At 38.2% G+C, this 19,326-nt stretch overlaps 1 protein-coding gene across 2 annotated transcripts in view; it reads right to left on the reverse strand.

The window, feature by feature from the left end:
* Window positions 1–19,326, reverse strand: part of LOC121423974 (dedicator of cytokinesis protein 7-like) — a 68,201-nt gene that overhangs the window by 9,993 nt on the left and 38,882 nt on the right. For both annotated transcript variants that reach the window (XM_041619529.1, XM_041619530.1), the window contains 15 exons: window positions 17,367–17,453; window positions 16,508–16,724; window positions 15,470–15,652; window positions 14,024–14,298; window positions 13,359–13,454; window positions 12,823–12,963; window positions 12,074–12,187; window positions 11,044–11,369; window positions 7,598–7,922; window positions 6,806–6,991; window positions 6,113–6,254; window positions 4,681–4,777; window positions 4,151–4,247; window positions 3,100–3,234; window positions 2,039–2,191 (listed from right to left, as the gene is read on the reverse strand). In XM_041619529.1, the coding sequence (XP_041475463.1) occupies window positions 2,039–2,191; window positions 3,100–3,234; window positions 4,151–4,247; window positions 4,681–4,777; window positions 6,113–6,254; window positions 6,806–6,991; window positions 7,598–7,922; window positions 11,044–11,369; window positions 12,074–12,187; window positions 12,823–12,963; window positions 13,359–13,454; window positions 14,024–14,298; window positions 15,470–15,652; window positions 16,508–16,724; window positions 17,367–17,453 (2,574 nt within the window). The remainder of the gene's footprint in view (window positions 1–2,038; window positions 2,192–3,099; window positions 3,235–4,150; window positions 4,248–4,680; window positions 4,778–6,112; window positions 6,255–6,805; window positions 6,992–7,597; window positions 7,923–11,043; window positions 11,370–12,073; window positions 12,188–12,822; window positions 12,964–13,358; window positions 13,455–14,023; window positions 14,299–15,469; window positions 15,653–16,507; window positions 16,725–17,366; window positions 17,454–19,326) is intronic.

The raw sequence follows: 19,326 nt of genomic DNA on the forward strand, positions 1-19,326 counted from the left end.
CTGTGCAAAGTTCTATCAAGAAAGCATAAAGGGGTCAACATAATAGATTAGATTTCATATACTCTGTGCAAAGTTCTATCAAGAAAGCATAAAGGGGTCAACAAAATAGATTAGATTTCATATACTCTGTGCAAAGTTCTATCAAGAAAGCATAAAGGGGTCAACAAAATAGATTAGATTTCATATACTCTGTGCAAAGTTCTATCAAGAAAGCATAAGGGGTCAACATAATAGATTAGATTTCATATACTCTGTGCAAAGTTCTATCAAGAAAGCATAAAGGGGTCAACAAAATAGATTAGATTTCATATACTCTGTGCAAAGTTCTATCAAGAAAGCATAAAGGGGTCAACAAAATAGATTAGATTTCATATACTCTGTGCAAAGTTCTATCAAGAAAGCATAAAGGGGTCAACATAATAGATTAGATTTCATATACTCTGTGCAAAGTTCTATCAAGAAAGCATAAGGGGTCAACATAATAGATTAGATTTCATATACTCTGTGCAAAGTTCTATCAAGAAAGCATAAAGGGGTCAACAAAATAGATTAGATTTCATATACTCTGTGCAAAGTTCTATCAAGAAAGCATAAAGGGGTCAACAAAATAGATTAGATTTCATATACTCTGTGCAAAGTTCTTTCAAGAAAGCATAAGGGGTCAACATAATAGATTAGATTTCATATACTCTGTGCAAAGTTCTATCAAGAAAGCATAAAGGGGTCAACATAATAGATTAGATTTCATATACTCTGTGCAAAGTTCTATCAAGAAAGCATAAAGGGGTCAACATAATAGATTAGATTTCATATACTCTGTGCAAAGTTCTATCAAGAAAGCATAAAGGGGTCAACAAAATAGATTAGATTTCATATACTCTGTGCAAAGTTCTTTCAAGAAAGCATAAGGGGTCAACAAAATAGATTAGATTTCATATACTCTGTGCAAAGTTCTATCAAGAAAGCATAAAGGGTCAACATAATAGATTAGATTTCATATACTCTGTGCAAAGTTCTATCAAGAAAGCATAAAGGGGTCAACATAATAGATTACATTTCATATACTCTGTGCAAAGTTCTATCAAGAAAGCATAAGGGTCAACATAATAGATTAGATTTCATATACTCTGTGCAAAGTTCTATCAAGAAAGCATAAAGGGGTCAACATAATAGATTAGATTTCATATACTCTGTGCAAAGTTCTATCAAGAAAGCATAAAGGGGTCAATATAATAGATTAGATTTCATATACTCTGTGCAAAGTTCTATCAAGAAAGCATAAAGGGGTCAATATAATAGATTAGATTTCATATACTCAGTGCAAAGTTCTACCAAGAAAGCATAAAGGGGTCAATATAATAGATTAGATTTCATATACTCTGTGCAAAGTTCTATCAAGAAAGCATAAGGGGTCAACATAATAGATTACATTTCATATACTCTGTGCAAAGTTCTATCAAGAGAGCATAGAAAGTCAATATAATGGAATAGAGTTCATATACAGTGCGTCCAACAAAAAACGAAACCGAGATTTATCGATGATTTATCATTACTTAATCACAAATATCATAAACAAATGACCAACCAATGTAAAGCTTATAATCTCCTTTTTCATCTGAAATTACTAAGATTATTTCTCATTCACACATGAGTGAGCAAAAAACAATTTGAAGAGGGGATACCAAAAAGTCATTTGGCGAGCTGTATGTTCTTAACTGTAGCAAGAGTCTTGTAAATGATGTCTCGTAAATGGTAGGTTACGTACACTAGATCTTTAGAACAATGTGCAGCAGGAACAAAAGGGCCAAATAATCTACAAAAAGAAGCTCTTTTTTCCTAATTCAGCAGATAATAACATATTCACATATCTAAGTAAAGGCAAATGAGAACCATCAAAAGGGGTCATCAAAGCAGCTTATCCTTGTACAACAAAATAAATGATTACCTCCCTCCCTCTCTCCCCACCTTAATTTACCATGGTTTGCACAGGAATGTTCAGGTTGTAAAAAAACTACAAACTTCAAGTGGCATCACTTACATTTCCAATCTCAAAGTTCTGTCTCATAAGCAGATAAAGCGAAGCACTAGCATGAGATCGTACGCTGCCGATACACGAGCTACAGTGATGTAGAAGACGAAGACATAGGTCAGCACACTGCTCAGTCTGTTCTTCAAATAATAGCTCAGGATACTAATGAAGTGAACATTGATGAAACAGAGAGTGATTAAAACTGTAGGTTAGTGATAACCAACTGTAAATTCATTATAAACACCGATATCATATAGATCCTGATAAAATCATTGGCCATAATATTATGTGCGATGTTTCCAATGTTGCACCGACTATGCAGTCTTTTTGGAAAAATTGCCAATGCGTCCACTGCCAACTCGTCCACTCACCACATGGTCTACCTTCATTCAGTCTTATGCCATTCCCTCCATCAACATTTTGTCTAACAACCATTTGGTCTAATCATCACTTTGTCTAATTACCAGTTCATCTATTACCATTTCGTCTAATAACCAGTTGGTCTAATACCCATTTCCTTTTCATTTTGCACAATTAACAGTTTAGTTTAATTAGACCAAATGGTATATGGACTATATGGCAATTGGACCAACTGGTTATTAGACGGAATGGCAGTAGACTAAATGAAATTAGACCATGTGGTGAGTGGACGAACTGATGGTAGACCAAACGACAGAAGACGAGTTGGCAATTGGACAAATTGGCATTAGATGAATTGTACATAAACCTTTTTCCATAAATCTAGCATGCATTAGAAAAGTAGACTTGCAGACATACTTGTGTTTCAATTTGATAGCTAATGATAAACCGAAATGTACGTACTGAAAGAAGGAGTGCATGTATATGTTTTTGCTGTGCCTATTAACAAGGGGCATGATAAATAAATGGGAATACACATACATGTACCTACTAATATTTGGCTCACACATTTCAGCTGCTTCTTTTGACATATGTTATACCATCTGAAGAAGAATCATTTCTTTTTATTGAAATCAAAATTAAATGTATTAAATTAAAACATGGGTTACTAGACAGTCTACCAAGAATCAATATGATTGAAATATATTTACCTTGAAGACAAGGGATCGTTGAGTGGCGAGAATACTCTCCATGACGATGGTACTCTGATTACAAGCCAAGGCATGTAGGAGGACAGTCATGACACCGGTCAAACACCCCTGGAGATGGTCAGTCTGAGATACAGTCTGAAAATATACAATGAACATGTAAAGTTGGTTGTAGGAGTGATACAGTGAAACCTGCTTCCCCTTAATACAGGAGGGCCACCTGTCTGTCATGACCACCAGTTTGGTTTCCCTTGAATAGTTTTCCATGTTATGTGGGGTCGTCGTGGTCTAGTGGTTACGACTGTTTCATTCTGAGGGACGTGGGTTCAATTCCCAGCCATGGCATGTTTTTCTTCAGCAAAGGAAATTTGCCCACATTGTGCTGCACTCAACCCAGGTGAGGTGAATGGGTACCCTGTATGAAGAAACTCCTTGAATGCTTCAGCATCTATATGGCAGCACAGTTATTAAAAGCCGGGGAAACAATAGCAGCACTTTGTATCCTTAGGCAAAAAGCACTTTATAAATCCAGCTTTTCTATTGAATCATGTAATACAGGCAAATATCCATAAAGATCACCTGCTCATTTATTTATTTATTTAAAAATCTTTATACGGGATAAGCATGTTCAGATAATATATACACTGTTTTTCAACATGGTCCTGTAGACATAGTAAATATCTAACAATGTACAGAAAGGATGCATTAAACAATTCAAATTCAGGCAGAGTAAATTATAGTAAAACAAAATTGAGTAACATAGGTATTAACAAACATAGATATATAAAAATAACAAAAGATATCATACATGTGCACTGGGTAATGAATACCAAAGTCATGAAGACCACTACTCTTGTATCCATTGCAGTGTTTATAAACCCTGTGGAATTCCATAGGGTTGACCAAACATGAGAGAATGCCTGTTCCTTCCATGATTTCTTTGAAAACCAGAAAGTGAGATTACAACTGCCAGTTTGCATTTTTGACATACCAGAAGCTAGAACACCCTCAGTTTCCCCGCTTAATGCATACAAATTGGGAATAATTAACATACCTGTACTAGAAGTTCCATTGCATCGAGGACAACAAAAGATACCTCATTGGCCAGGAGAGCTTCTAAACGAGCTTCGACTTCCAACTCAGCCTTTGGTCTGGTAAGAAAATAAACATAAAAAGAAGTGAGTAGTTAATATAGATAGACCTTTAATATCAAATAGGGGGAATGAAGGGGTGAAAGAAGATCACGACCACAAAAAAATTGATGGAACTGTCCAAAAACACAAAAATCCTTTGGAAACATCGAAATAGTAGTCAGACTCAAGACTAAAATCATTCTATGACCTCGCTAAAATGGCGCTACTAACGAATTGAAGTCAAGACCTCGTGCGCTCACTGGCGGGTTCTCTCATTGTGACGTAATTCTCAATGTCATTACGTCATAAAATGACAATTAAATCTTTATAATTTCTATTATTATTTAAATTGCCTTCAGAATTAATGTGACAATTGCCTTATCATGTTTTATAAATGTCGCTAGAGATCTTAGAATGTGCAAAAAAAGAGACAACTGGGGACTTCATGTACCTCTCAGGTATCTCAGCATTCTGTCTGAAATGTGTAAGGTCCTTTCTCCATCTTAGTCTCTCTGCTTGACCCAAGGCTGGGCTGAATCCACGATCACCTGCAGGTCAAGGTCAAGAATACTTCATTTATTCAAAATTACATACAGAGCGTCCCCAGAAAGAGACATACTGGAGGAAAAACAATAAAAACATGCGCATCAAACCATGATAAATCATTGCCTCATGCACAGGTTTCCCATTGTTATGCCATCCACTGTGGTATTATCTAATATTACTCTGAACAAATTAAAAACTGATGTAATAAATAATATAAGACTTGTATAGCGCACGTATCCACCTTGCTAGGTGCTCAAGGCGCTCCTATATTACCCTGGCTAAGCTAGTCTACCGATTCTGGTGCGCACAGCTTTTTGAGGAATTACTTCCTGCCGGTACCCGTTTACCTCACCTGGGTCAAGTGCAGCACAGTGTGGATAAATTTCTTGCTGAAGGAAAACACGCCTTGGCTAGGATTCGAACCCACGACCCTCTGTTTGAAAGGCGAGAGTCAGAACCACTAGACCACGATGCACCCACCATGTACATGGTGTGTTAATCCAATTTCAAAATGCTTTAATGGAATTTTAAAAAAGAAACCAACCATTTTGACAAGTGCAAATTACAAAAAAACAAGAGGAACGCTTCGGGTAGTCTCACATATATTACACAATTCTATACAACAGCAGCATTGACTTGTGACCCTGAAATATCAAACATTTTCTATTTCTTTTTTTAATTCACCCTCTGACTATATAATTGAATAATCCAAGATCCCCAAGGGAAGATGCCCTTTTTATTTCTTTAAATATAACTTGATGTCCTTTTGGAGATGGAGTACATGAAAAATCATGGATTTATGCAACCCACTGAACATAAACAGAGACTTTTAGTAGCAGAGATGTATCCATCATTGTTTTCTCACAAATAATAGTGTAGAGCGCGCACACCGTCAGTAGACGCTCATGGCACTAGCCGAGCTACAGTTCTCTTTTACAATGGAAAAATTAGATTTTATAGAAATTTATATAAATACTACACAAGAACCATGAACAAGTACAAAGAATAATAATTTCACATCTGCTTCATTCACCCCAACCCATCCATCAGCCCATCATCATGCGGAACCCAGTGCCCTCTAGCTGCCCCGTTCACTGACAATTTAAGGGGTAAACCCAGTCAATTATATAACTCACAGGAGCTCTAGCAATCTGAGGACACCGGGTCCCACATGAACAGCCAGTGAACGAGAAGGGATGAATCATCTTTCTAATAATCATAAATGGAATGCAACAAAATACATTTAAAATCAGTTACAATTTAAATAAGTATGTCTTAGGGAAAGCTACATGAAAGCTATCAAAACAACAAAAAAGAAGTTTGAATCAGTCACTGACCAGATGATCCTTGTCTTGTATGTCTTTGCATCATGTCACTCCTTGCACTGGCCGTACCCAAGATGGCTTCCTCTAAACGCTGCTTCACGTCGGACTTCTTGAAGGACATCCTGTTCATACGACGGATGATGGCATTCCTACCCTGTTGACAAAATGAAAAGAGAATGGTGAGGAGAATGGTAAGGCAAATGGAGGGCAGCAGCAGCAAAAAAAAAGAACAAAGAGAAAGAGAAGGAGAGGAATGTGGAAAGTAGAATAAGTGGGAGAACGAGATGAAGCATGCATTTTGACAATAATTATCAATTGGTATTGATCGTATTTTATTGTAGCAAGTCACCTGAACAGCACATTTTAAAAACTTTTGTATGGAGCACATTTTTTCTTCTTATCCATGATTGCTCTATATAGCAAAGCAGACGAAACAGAAATCATTCTACTGACTACTCGTTACATGACTGCATCATATGATTATAACATTGCATTCTGAGTGAGAAACCAGGGCCTGTTGCATGATAGCTGACATAACGTTATGGAACGTCTATGTAGGAAAAACACACCCCATGCCAAAAACCCACTGCATAACAGAACAATTTAGTAACTTTGATAAAAAATGGTAAGTCCCATGGAATCCTTTATTTTGATTAGCTGGCAAAATTTCCATGATAGTGACTTTGAGGCCTAGTCACACTTTACCTTGTACTCAAAGCAGTAGATGCAGTAGTACATGATATCCAGCATCTTGTTAACCCTAGTGACTCTTTGCGATGCCCAGATCTGCTGTAAGGTCATCGGGTCAACGTTCTTAATCACCCAGATGAAACACATCAAGAGATCACGGGTAGACTCCTCAGACAGGCTGGTCTTTCCTTGGGGTGGTCGCTGGAACAGACAAACAGACATCAATCACATTCTTATCATTCAAACAACTTCCTACACATATTCTTCTGTTCTTGGTTACATATAGTAGTGTGATGCGTTGCCCGAAGTCTGCATATGCTTATCTCTATATTTTAATCCCAAAAGACATAATATCACAATTGCAATATTTACACATGTCATACATATACACATATTCATTTTTAAAAATCTGAGTCATAGTGGTGCAATAACATTATTTTGAATTTCATATAAAGGACTCAAAATCGATCTCCTGATTCATGTATAAAATGAACGGGTGCATAGACATGAGGTATCATCATTTATTCAAGTGACATGCTGTAGTTATTTTGTACAGAACCATTATCCTCAAGTTTTGATAAGATTTGGGGCACAATAACTCTTGAGAATGTAAGGAAAAACACCATCTAGAATTTTTGAAGAATTTGATCATGTTGATCTTCTGTTCAATTTTAGGGGTGCAGACCTGGGACCCCCTTCCTATGTTGGTAATAATCATGTTTCAGAAGCAGGTAAATGCATTTGTCCCAAGTTTTAAACTAAGAGGAATACAATGTATCACTTGTAGCAAAATACTCATAGACTCACCTGTTGATTCTGGGCGGAGTCAACTCGCTCTGCTCCTGCTCCACCTCCCGTAAAGATGCTTGTACCAGCTATTGCCATGGCAACTGACTGGTTTAGAGGGACATCAACATCATCCATGTCTCCGAAGGAGGCGGAAGGTCTGGTCTTCGGGTCCACGGCAGCACAGTTGAGCTGAGGCAAGGCATCGATGATGATACCCAAGAGGGGTAGATAGAGGGCAGCAACACGCATCCGGCATTCACGCATAGAGAAGCGTTGGTCAGCATCATGACATGCTAGGAGGTTGCTCACGGTGTCGATTGCTTGCCGGTGTAAGTTGCTATTGCTATAAGAATGAGGTAGAAATGCACATAATTTAATATCATGAATCAATGTTGAGTTTTATTATTCAATGATCTTCTCTCACCCTTACCAATGGTGCACTGTCACTAATGCTCTTGATTTCAGCCACTGCTGTGCCCAGCTACCCTTGATAATTTCTGGGTGGGCATCCATCTGTAATGTATTCATCTGAAATGGAATCATGACAGGCTAGAGCTATGCTTCATTCAGAATAGTCTATGCAGTATAACCATTCTCCTGATCCTGAAAAGAATAGGCCTTATATATCTGAGTCACTTTAATCATCAGAAGCTCTCCCCCCCAAAAAAAAAGAGTGCAAAGGCAATAATAATAATAATCCGCTTTTATATAGCGCTTACCGTATTTGCCGGCGTAAAGGCCGCAGCGGCGTATAAGCCGCACCCCCGATTTTGCGAATCATCTTTGAAAAAAAAAAATGCATGACAGAATTGCAGAATTCCCGGCGAAGTCGGACAAAATCTTGGTTGGAAAATTGTTCAACAATCGCCGCGGAATGGGAAATAATAAACACGCATGCTTTAATTCTTCTAACTTACTACCGTATTTCATCTTTTTCGGAAGGCGACGCAAGGAAAATAATCCACCATCGACGTGAAGAAGCGGCCGTGGTAATCAAGCGCTGCAGAGGTATAAAAACGAGAGCTGCGGAGGTAAACAAGCGCTGCGGAGGTAAACAAGCGTGGCGGAGATAAACAAGCGCTGCGACGGTAAACAAGCGCGGCGAATGTTTTATTTCTTTCAATTAACGTCTTCTTTTCTTACAAATAAAGTTGAATAAATACACAAGCACGGGCGGTGTTTCAATGTTTGTTTTTATTGAAGTCGGCGATGTCGTATGAGAGAAATAAAGACTGAGAGAGAGGTAAAGACCAAGTGAAATAAAGACATTGGCGGCGGAAGCCCAAAAAATTAGAGGGGGTCTACCTGAAATTTTGTGATGGACAAATGTAAAATAATTTGACAAGCAAAAAAAAATAATAAAAAAATAAGAAAGGTCATCAACCTAAATTTTAGGGGGGGACAAGAGACATTTTAAGGGGGGTCCACAGGAAACAAAATTGACAAGCAAAAAAAAAAGTTATCAATTTAGGGGGGATCGTCCTCATCTCAAATTGTAACAATGTAACAAATGTAAAATAATTTGACAAGCAAAAAAAAGGTCATCAACCTAAATTTAAGGGGGGGACAAGAGACATTTTAAGGGGGGTCTACCAGAATTTAGGGGGGGACGCAGGAAACAAAATTGACAAGCAAAAAAAAAAGGTTATCAACTAAAAATTTAGGGGGGGGGATCGTCCCCCCCCCCATATCAATTTTTTTGGGGGACCTGCATGCCCCCCCCCCGCTTCCGCCGGTTACGGGGAATCACCTATGAATAAAGATGAACACTGATTCTTTCTTGGAAGTTTGTGGTCTTGAAAAAGACCGTTATTAATTCACGCACAAAGCAATTTCAAATGACATACCTTGTCATGTTCCCTCGATCTCTTCCTGAGCGGGAAAATATTGAAGGCGGCATGATATCTTTTTTTAATACTTACGCTATTTTTCCACCTGCAATAGAATATTAAATTGCATGCAAACATCGTGTATCACGTACGTGTCATCATTATTATCGCACGCGTGCAAATCGTGCATCATCAGTTACTATTGTCAACATAAACATGCTCTACATCATCATCATCGTCGTCATCATCATAATCCAGAATAGTTAAAATCTAAATCACTCATCTCAATGTTGTAACTTTAATTATCATTTTCAAATAGCAATTCATTGACACAATCGTACTATATCATTATTGTCACCATTATCATCACATAATTCATCCAAAATATTATTCACAACCAACCAGCCTAATCAGATCATCACCACTACCGCCATTTCCCGCAGCAGACCACAGCACACATCGCAAGGTAGGTTTTTATTATTATTTATTGGCCGATGAGACTTGGAGATGCAAAACAAAAAAAAGATCAAAAGGTAAATATTTTCATTTTATTTTCCATTACGATCGATGACGATGTAAAAATAAATTTGAAAAATGTAGAGCGAGGTGCTGCTAATCTTCCTGGCTCCTGCAAGGAAGATAGAAATGAAAACATGTTAAATCAATGTTCCACATAATTTCATAAATAAATAGTAATGACATTCATTACAATTACAATGCTTTTTGTCGACAAAAGTCTACCAATACATGTCTTGGATCGCCGCGAACAAGCTGCCTGCAATTGGCAAGTACCCCGCAGTACGGTGCGAGCGCTAGAGCGCGGAAGCCATACATTGCAAACGTATTAAACATGACATTGCCGGCCGCCCAGACAGTCAGATCGCTGGCACGGTCTCTGAGCTCTACTGCGTTTATGGAAACAAATTTACACCTAAGCAGAATTAGATTTGAGAAGTAAGATATCACGTACCGGTACTGAAAATGTTTGATTAAATAAGTAAAGATTTTTACTGTTTCATCCTATAAACGCGCTGTTTTAACTACCATTACAATGAAAGCGTCACTGTAGTCCCATACGTACGCACACGCGATGTTTTGACCACGTATTCAGCGTTCGCTGGACGCGGCTTTTGACTATCGTCACGTATAGGCCGCACCCCGACTTTGCTTCATTTTCTCATCAAAAAAAAGTGCGGCCTATACGCCGGCAAATACGGTAATACATGTACATCAGAACGACGTGTCCCACTACACAGTAGTGGGCAAGCTACAATGACTTTCACATCCTAACGGGTACCCATTTAGCACCTGGGTCGAGAGTGGCAAAGTGTGGATTAACGTCTTGCCAAAGGATGCCAGACCGTGGTGGGATTCGAACACACGACCCTCTGTACACAGTGAATACACACCCCACCATGAAGCAGAGTACATGATGCATTTAAACATGGTGGAAATATAATTTTTCATTGAACGATTCTCAAGGGACTGCTCATACTATACATGCACCATGTCATGGTAGTAAAAAAAAAATTGATTACATGATTGCTCTTTGAGCGAAATGATATTATTTGAGCCACAGTTACACACTTCAAATCTAACATGAGAAGGGCTGTAAGACAGGTAGAAGATGCTTACTGTGTTGTGAGGACATTTGCCAGATCGAGAAGAAGCAAGGCTGCAAGGTAATGCTGCTGTCTGTAATCATAGGACAACTCCGCCATCTTGTTAGGGTCACCGAGCTGTGTCAGGGTCGTCTGAATGGAGATGAACGATCCAATGGAGTTGGTGCTGGTGATGGAAGGGGTTGGCGATGGGGGTCGGGAGAGGGACGAGGAGCTGGACTGCTGGAAGGGAAGGTTGAGGGTGACGTAGTGCTCATGGCTGCAGATGATGCGCAGGAAGTCAAGCTTGAGTAAGGCCAGAGTGGTGGGGTCGCTGAGGGCAGTGATCTTACCAGATACCTTGATGAGTGAAGAAAGAAAATATAAATAATATACAAGTCATTTTAAATAAATATTCTTACTTTTATATCTATTTGTTGAGGTGTTGTGGCTCAGTGGATGAGTCTCTGGACTTTGAACCACAAGGTCCGGGGTTCAAATCCCATCGCAGCACTCGCATCATTTGGCAAGGCATTTATTTACAAGTGCCTCTCTCTACCCGGGTGTAGTAAATGGGTACCCTGGTAGGAATTTCTTGAATGCTTAAGCGCCCGATCAGGGGAGCTGTGCTACAGCCAGGGTAATAGTATGCAGAGCTGAGGATCATTTGTATTACACAATAAATAAATGTTGTTGCATATTGTCATTATTTGCGAGCTTATTAACTGCAATACACAACTGAAGAAGTGGTATGACCTCTGCAGTCTCGCCTGCAGTATGCAATTTCGTATAGCAGCAGTATTCACTCTATGTAATAAGTCCATGGGATAGAGTCATATTTCCAGCCCGATTGACCGGGAAATACACCAACTCTGATAAAATTCAATCTAATTTTCATGTGATTATTTACTTGTACCCTGTACTTGGCACCTAATTCTCTCTATATACAAGCATCAATGTTGACATTCATGCATGGCTGTAAGCCATTTCATGAGTAACAAAGCCAAGCCACAAATGATTTTCAAATAATGTAGTTGTAGTCCTTGACACCAGCACACTCTTACCTGCTTGACATAGTTGTGAATGAGACCAAGGGCAAAGCCCCTATCCATTAGTGTGAGAAGCTCCTGGAGGAAGAAGGCTAGACTGGCATTCAACAGCTGCATTGGTCTTACATCCTGATTTCAAGAATAAAAGTTTATTTTCATTTAATTATTCAAGGCTCATAGAGTTGGCATTGGTTATTCCTATGCACTCAAATAACTATATTTCCAACAATTCCTAAATTAATTTATATAGAATACAAAAAAGTGTTTTTTTTCATATGACAATTATGTGCCAAATGTATCTAGGTAGAATCTAAACAGTTCCTATTAAGTATTTAGCAAAAAAGAAACAAGCAGGTTATTGTCAAAAAACTGGTCTTTTTGCAAACAATAATACAAATGCCTGAACGTGCTTACAAGTATCAATTTTGACAATTTCAACATACTCAATATTGAGCCCAGTTTGGTGTTTGATGTTTAGTTTCAGTAAACTAATTCAGAACCTATTAAATCTAGATCTATGACACCTTACTTTTAAAGAGCTTCTCTATAAATAATTACTCACTGCAACTGCTTGAGTTAGGTCTAAAAGTAGAATTATTATTTTCATTATGGCTAAAGAATGCAACTCAATTGTACTTTACTATTTAATACCTAATAGTGCTTGTACATTATACACCAATTGTTTTTTTGTAATTTCATAAAAAAATCAGCTACAGCGAGCTGCATGTTTAAATTGTTTCTACAAAATAACAGACTTAACCCACCTTATTAAACCTGGCAATGATTTCTGATGTAACCATGGTAACCACAGAGTTGATGTCATTGCAGAAGCTTTCTGTAAACCTCATCCTTCGGTAGGAGTCGAGTCGTTCACAGTCCGCAAGGTGTTGGGCCATACTCTTTACCTGTGTGAGGGAGAGATGGGGGATTTCAAGTTTGGTTTGGTGCTTGAAGCAGAAATTAGATCATCACCAACGCCTACAGCGAAAGGGTGATTTCAAGTTTGGTTTTGGTGTTGGAAGCTCAAATTTAAATTCTAAACAACACCAACAAGTGCAATTTACATCTTTGCCAATGCCAACACCAAAAGGGGTGATTTTAAGTTTGGTTATGGTGTTGGAAGTGCAATTTAGAGTGCCTTCCCTGGCTCCAACACTTGAGTTTAGAACATGCAATGAATCACATCATAGCTTAACAACTGGTGAGATTCCTCTAAGAAGTAAAATCGAAAAAACTTGTAAATACATTTCAAAATTACTTCATTCAAACGATAAAATTAGAGGCAAAGGTTTATACTTACAATAAGTTCAAAGAAGAACCATGCATGACTGAATGCTTTCTCCTTAGCCTTGCCGTTAGATACCACAAACTGGAGTGTGAGTTCTTCATGTACCAGCTATAAGATAACAACAAAAAAGACAATTCTTGAAAATCTAGAAGGGCAATGTTTCAGGATATTCATAGTCAACTACCTTCGGTCTAGTGATGGCACGACACCGGGTAGTACAAGGGGAATGTCTGATTGATCACTTGGCTTAAGAAAGTCCAAAGGAGTGGGCAAAATCTAAATAGGTTGGTAGAAGCTTGGAAATTTTATTATTTGATCATTTCAAATTGATGAGTTTTGTGTATTACAGATATTGTAGCCCTGTGGATAAGTCTCCAGACTTTGGATTAATTTTCACCAGGTACTGTACGATGGTGCAGTTTTATTTCCTCTCATCTTTTATCAAACAATCAATCAATTAAAATTAACTTCACTGTTCAATAAAAATACATGACAGGCAGTCGAGTATTAAAATAGTGAAGATTCACACTTAGCAAAAGTAAATATACATTACTACAACACTAAAGGGATGACATTACAAAACAGAATATGTTCACAAAATAATTTCCATCATGAGGTGAAGTCCATAAAATTTTATATCTTGAATTCTCTTTGAATAATTCTGCTAAGACCCTCACCTTTCTTGGCGGTACTCGTCCACCGAGTCCAATCACCGGAACATTTCCCATCCCCGTCCCGGACCGGTTCGGTGACCTTGCTGACCCTTGGCGCTCGCTGCCGAAGCGATTGTGAAGGATAGCATCCATGTCATCATCCGGGGAGGCGGGGATACTTAGACTGGTGCTGGAGTTGCGCAAGGTGGTGCGGTGCTTGAAGTTAAGACTGTTGGAGCGGGCCACTGTACCGTAGTTGCTGAAGTTCATGGATTGAGTGGGCGTAGGTGGGGAGAACCCTTGATGATTATAAAACCGAGTGGAAATGCTTAAAATGTTGTAATATTACTTCAGTCATTGGCATCAATGGGTTAAAAGACTCAAATATGGGGAATTTGACCCTATCAGGGTATGTGAGAACCTGAGGGTTTGACAAGACACTTGTCACACCATCAACTAAGTTCTAAAGCATTACATCAGTAGCATTTTTATTACAGGCATGACAGTGCAATAGGTTATCTGCTGGGCCCTATTGTACAAAGAGTTATGATTGATCCGATCAATCGTAACTCTATTGGAAATCCATTAGTGTCATAATTTTTTCTACAAAAAATTTGCAAAAAGTCCTTTTTATGCAAAGAGAAGCGCAGTGAATTTTCAAGAAAACAATGAATGCATGAATATACATCACAGCTAGAAAATATTTTGAACAAACATGCATAATAGATGTTGATGTTGCTTGCCGGCCATAGTTATGATTGATCGGATCAATCATAACTCTTTGTATGACAGGGTCCTGGTGTCCAATGTTCAGCCTGCTGATGATCAAGATCAACTGTAATTTTATGCTGATATCCCAGGGTATATGATAAATGGAGGCACATTCCTGCCAGAATAGTAGCAACCCTTGAAATACCAGACATAATTGTGAATAATATCAGGAAGAATATTAACTCTAAGTGAGCCCACGCTCCCTTTCAAACCAAATATCAAAATAGCTAGGAAAAGAAAAACAAAAATCAATGTATCTCTTGTATCAGATATTGAAGAAGGATTTCACATGTTCACTATTTAATGTAAGGCTAAGAGGTCTCGGACTAGGTCTGGCAATGTTAGAATTGGTCTAGATTGGTTAACAAGGACTAGGTCTACAAGTTAAAGAGGGATATAAAACAAATATATCAGATGTTTCCTTTGAAAGCATAGTGGGAATTATCAATCCTCGGTTGGACTGGCAATATTCAGGGAAAATAGCAATTACCAGTCCCAACTCAGATAAATAATTTCCACTATACTTTCTAAAAGCCTGATATATTTGTATACTATTATTATTATTTATATCATCAATCATTTCATTCATTCATTCATTTTCATTGCCATTATTATTATTTTCATCATTATCATCATCATCATCATCACCATCATCATCATCATCATCATCACCACCACCACCACCATCATCATCATTACCTTTGCCACCGGTACCAGCTACCATATTGGTGGCGCCCTCAGCATCAGGAGGCCTGAAGACATAGTGAACAAAGGAAGCTAGGAGTGTGTTACGACCATGGTTGTCAAGACGGTTATCAAGTAGGACGTGAAGGCGGTCAACAATCTCAGCAATCGTCTCAAAACATACTTGTCCCATGTTCACTAAGCAGATGGAAGTAAAAATTATTTTCAGATACATGTTGAGTGATTAGAATTAATGCAGAAGTCAGGGTCAGCCCTATAACTAAGATATGTCAAATTACACATAGGTTTTATGGAAAATGTATAGCATGTACGGAAATTAAAGTACAGGTACCAAAGTGTGACGTCATCAATTTTCTTTTTGATCTTCAGCATTACCATGACCATGTTTCAGTATTAAATAAAGCTTTTTGAGCTGTTATAACAAAATTTGAATTTTGAGATTCAAAGGTTCAATACCCAGCAATGATATACAAATAGCGAATAGACACGAGTGCGATGGTGCGAGATTTCGCATGAGATGAAAGAAAGATGCTCTATTCAACAAGGCGTTAGCCGAGTTGAATAGAGTGTTTCTTTCTTTCACCGAATGCGAAATCTCGCACCATTGCACGAATAAGAATATTCGCTATTTGTATTGTACAACGCCTCGGACTTGAGCGAAAATATCGGGGAAAAGGGAGTTTTTTCTTGCAGTATCTATGAAAAGGGAGCAAAAAATATGAAAGCAAAATGCAAATCCCACAAGCACACATGACCTCAGGCAGCATTGCGCATGTAGCCAGCAAGCTATGCGCGTATTTAACCTTCATTTACTGAGCACAATGAATTGAATCGTATTGTGACGTCACCTCCCAAAGCCGTGCAACGGTACATTTTGGATGGTACGTCTTTTGTGCAACGGTACGAATGTTTGACATTCAGCCTCCCATTTGCTCGCTTACAACAAGCTAAGTAGGCGTTGTACAATATCGACTATGCAATTTGTGACAGTACCTGTATAAGGCAAAGTTATCATTTTTGGCCCATACTGACCTATGTGACCATTGATGATAGGTGCATTGACCATCATGAGAATGAGTTTATCCAGAAGGATATGAAGGAACTTGACCAGGGGTTCGGCCACAGATTGACCAAGGTTGACCGTACTATTGATCAGCTCTGACTCCATGTTTTGATCCCCAATGGATCTAGGGATACTACCTTGCTCTACAGCATGACACAGGTGAAGGAACCTATCCACGTACTCATCCTGTATTGGGGAAAGTGGGAAAGAATATTTTTGGCCTCATTAAGAAAGTAACATTGTACATGTAAAGCATAAGGTCAAAGGCTGGATGGATTGGGAATTCACAATTTGTCACATTTGAGAGCAAGGAATAAAAAAACACAATGGCCTAATCAAGAATCTATTAAGATAAATGTAGGGGCAGTGGTTGAATTTGTTTGGTTTCATTAGAACTGACTCGAAATACACAAGTAGATATAGTTTCTTTTAAACAATAAGTCAAGGAAGTTCTAAAACATGTGTGAACAGTTTATTATTTGATGGTTTGGGGAAGGAAGGTTAAAACTTCATGTTCTATCCTATGGCTGAACTATGTCCTAATTCATCCTGGAAACAATGCAGGTTTTTAATCAGTTAAAACATCTGCAACCAGTTGACTACAAGCAGTAATCATGTACATCTAAAATTCAAATTGTTTTCACCGTTCTTTGTAGTTTTCCATTATCATAAGAATTTCAGAACCACAATGGTTAAAATATCTCATTGATATGGTGAGTATACTACACTGTTCTGTAAGCTTCAAGGATGTCCTAAAAACTGCTCCAAGGTAAAATATTAGCAAATAAGCACTTTCTCTATGTACAATAAAAGAATGCTTAACCTTACCTGAGGGTGTACAGATGACACAGCCTTCAGGGTCACACTGAACAACTGCTTGTGACCATCCACCCACTTCATCCCTGGTAGCTGCACCTGATAGGGTCAATGAGAACACACAACACCATTTAGAATAGGTGGGACAGTGGGATAGGAGGCCCAATAATGTTAGTTTCTTCAAAGGGGGCATGGTTTAATATGATGAAATACATCTCAATCAAATGATTGGTTTTGTGCTCACATGTGACCAGGTGGGTGTTTCATAAAGCTGTTCGTAAAGTTACGAAGGACTTTACTCACGACTGGAACATGTTCTTAGGTCATAACTCAATTACATAGGGATATCACATAACACAAGAAAGGATCACGAGTCGTGCGTAAAGTCATTCGTATCTTACGAACAGCTTTATGAAACACCACTAGGGATCTAGACTGACGAACAAGTAAATGTAATGATGACTAGTGAAAAGCAAGCCTAAGTGAAGTGTTTGAAGTATTATAACAAAAAACATGGTTTTGAAATTTGGATATTGGGGAATTTATCAAACATCAAGAATCATATCACAAACACAGTGTTCATTCATGCATGTTCCATGGTAGATACTCCTTGTACCATTCCTTCCCCAAATTTCAGCCAAATTTATACATTTTTTACAATCCTGTCATTCACATCTAAAAAATAACTGGGCCCTGTAACATAATTTAGAATTCAATTGTGGGACTTATTTTCATGATTGATCAAACACGATAATCAATTCAACCAATTATAGAAATTAGTCCAATCTATGAAGTCAAATTCACGACTTTTCATCCCTCCAAAAGCACCAAAATGTCTCTATCTCAAAATTTGTTTCTCCTCTTGGGAGAGTATTCATCAAAACAATGAGAAAATATAGTGTCAGGGCTGACGAGAGTGGTGGTATTATTCCTACTTATCGGGTTTGGAGTTCTGGGAGGGCCTTGTAATTTGACGTTGAAGATTTCAGAGCTTTTTCAATTAACAATTCCCCTTGTGAGTTTGTTCCAGTGGGATATTGTGTCAGGGAAAAACGAGTATGCCAGCTGCGTAGTAAATATGAAGGTAGAGTTACATGTATATGGATTCCCATATAGATGCAGGCTATGTTACAATGGAAAACACTCTGTCCCTCGGATGGGACGTTAAATGGAGGCCCCGTGTAGAGGGGGGTCACCACCTTTGCACGTTAAGAACCCACTGCACTTCGTATAAGAGTAGGGGGAAACCCCGGTGTAGTGGTCCACCTACATTCCCCCCAATCAGTTATATCGGGAGGAGAGACCTGCGGGTCATAGTGATTCAGTTCGCTTTTCGCCTCCCAGGAACAGGTGACGCCAAACAAATAATAACAATATATTGGTGACTCCTGAACTCTTTCCTCCTTCCTCTTTCTGAATGAAACTAGGGGAAGGCGGGGTAAGTTGTGAACACTTTTTGCATTTTTGCATTGATATGACTAATAATATTGTAGTATTAAGTACCTTGCCTTTAAATTTGATTCTAAGGAAATATTTTTCACCTATATATATAACTTTCTACCCCCTCACTGAAAGTCATTGTGACCTTTGAAAAAAAAAGTGTCAAATGGCTCAACTTGCCCCATATGTGGGGTAAGTTGAGCCAAAAAAACTATGTACAAAATGTATGCAGGAAGAACCAACATGTCAATTTTTTATTTATCAAGTGTTTTCACTTGCTAATTCTCTATCCTGCTTCTAAGCTATAATAGACAATTAAATTATGATAAAGGTGTTACTCCATATTATTAGTCAGTTAAAAATCATGTACTGAAAATGACTGAAAGTAGACATTTTCAATCATTTCCAGTACATGATTTATAAATGAATAATACTTTCGATTTTACTGGATAAATCGTAATATTCACAGATTTGTGTTACCTCCATAATAACTCCTAGAAGGCAATACTCGGGAGTTTCATGCTGCATCAAA

This window comes from Lytechinus variegatus, chromosome 11 (assembly GCF_018143015.1).
Source record: "Lytechinus variegatus isolate NC3 chromosome 11, Lvar_3.0, whole genome shotgun sequence".
Classification (NCBI taxonomy): Eukaryota; Metazoa; Echinodermata; class Echinoidea; order Temnopleuroida; family Toxopneustidae; genus Lytechinus; species Lytechinus variegatus.